Source organism: Entamoeba dispar, genomic scaffold (assembly GCF_000209125.1).
Source record: "Entamoeba dispar SAW760 scf_1105229463081 genomic scaffold, whole genome shotgun sequence".
In the NCBI taxonomy this organism is placed as follows: Eukaryota; Evosea; order Mastigamoebida; family Endamoebidae; genus Entamoeba; species Entamoeba dispar.
In genome coordinates this window covers 242-1,670 of record NW_001855514.1, presented here as the reverse complement: position 1 = coordinate 1,670, position 1,429 = coordinate 242, and the positions used below count along the sequence as shown (strand labels likewise).

At 20.2% G+C, this 1,429-nt stretch overlaps 1 protein-coding gene across 1 annotated transcript, besides 3 other annotated features; it reads left to right on the top strand.

Moving 5' to 3' along the window:
- Positions 1-102: 102 nt before the first annotated feature.
- Positions 103-131: a sequence feature (AT_rich).
- Positions 132-578: 447 nt separating this feature from the next.
- Positions 579-929, top strand: EDI_090180 (uncharacterized protein; the record flags this gene model as incomplete). Its single annotated transcript, XM_001740621.1, has 1 exon — positions 579-929. One exon carries the CDS (start codon positions 579-581, stop codon positions 927-929), a length of 351 nt encoding a protein of 116 aa, XP_001740673.1.
- Positions 924-989: a sequence feature (AT_rich).
- A 69-nt stretch (positions 990-1,058) lies between these two features.
- Positions 1,059-1,185: a microsatellite.
- Between the last annotated feature and the right edge of the window lie 244 nt (positions 1,186-1,429).

Below are 1,429 nucleotides of genomic sequence, written 5' to 3'. Positions count from 1 at the left end.
TTTGATCTAAATTCACAACAGATTGTTGTGATATCATTATTGAAGGCGATGTTTTAGATAAAATCAAACAAATTAATAAGATAGTTGTAACAAACAATTTACAAAATATTTTAATTGAAAATATTTTAAAAGAATTTGAAGGAAATAGAATTGATTTAACAACATTACCCATTGAATCATTATCAATAAAAAAAGTTGAAAAACAAAATGTTGTTATTGTCATTCATCCTAGTTTAAAATCATTAACAATTAACAATTGTAAATCTTCAATTGATATTTCAAAATGTCATTTAAAAGTATTAACATTAAATAATTATGAAGGAAAAGCAATAGAAATCAATGATGATAAATTAAAAATATTTGAAGTTAATTCTAATGAAGAAATAAAATGGTATCATAATGGTACATTACTTAAACAAAATGAAATCTATGTAGATGCAAACAGAGTTACTTCATTCCAAATAAGTCATTTCCATAAATTCATAAATGATATAAATAACAGTAATAATCCAAAAACTATCATTTTTAAATACAATGATAAAGAAACTACATTGAATCAAGTTCAACTATTTAGTTATATGAATAAGAACCTAGAATGTTGGTATTTTAATGGAATAGAAATGGATTTGAGTGAATATGCATTTGAATCTATTAAATTAGAATACTCTCATATCAATAATTTAAAAGTAAAATGTAATTCAATTCGTTTAACTCATGTTGAATGTGATAATTTAATTGTTGATGGATTTTGTGATAATATCAACTTTACTAATTGTAAAATAAATTCAATGAGATGTGATGTTATCAATAGTTTGAATTATGTTAATTCAGAAATTAATAGTATAAATGGAAATGAAATAAAAGAAATTAATGGAGAAACAAAGAATTTAAAGAATGGAATGTTAAAAGATGAAAAGAAAAAGAAATAAACATTAATAATATTTCATATTTATATTTGAAATACGTAATTAAATTTATTTCTAAAATATGTTTATTGTTTGATTCTTTTTATTTACGATAATGTTACCTCTCATTACCATATTCAATAATCAACATCATTGTTATATATCATTTATTTATTGTTTTATTCTACTTTTATATTTATTATCATTTCATTTATTTATTAATTAAACACACTCTTCATCATTATTATGTTGTTTTCTTTTATTTCTATTTCATTTTCTTAAAATAAATACAATTTATGTTTAATACATTGAATTAAACTCATTCTTGATGAATAGATACTCAATAAATCAAATCATCAATATGTAGTAAAAGATGGTGTGAATAAATGGAGAATATTTAATTTGACTATTTATTGAAGTAATATCATTATCTGTATTGTTTTACTTCTTATGAACATCTTCTAAATTCATTTTATCTCAATTACATCTTATATTTTCAATGGATTATTTATATGTTTTGTGTT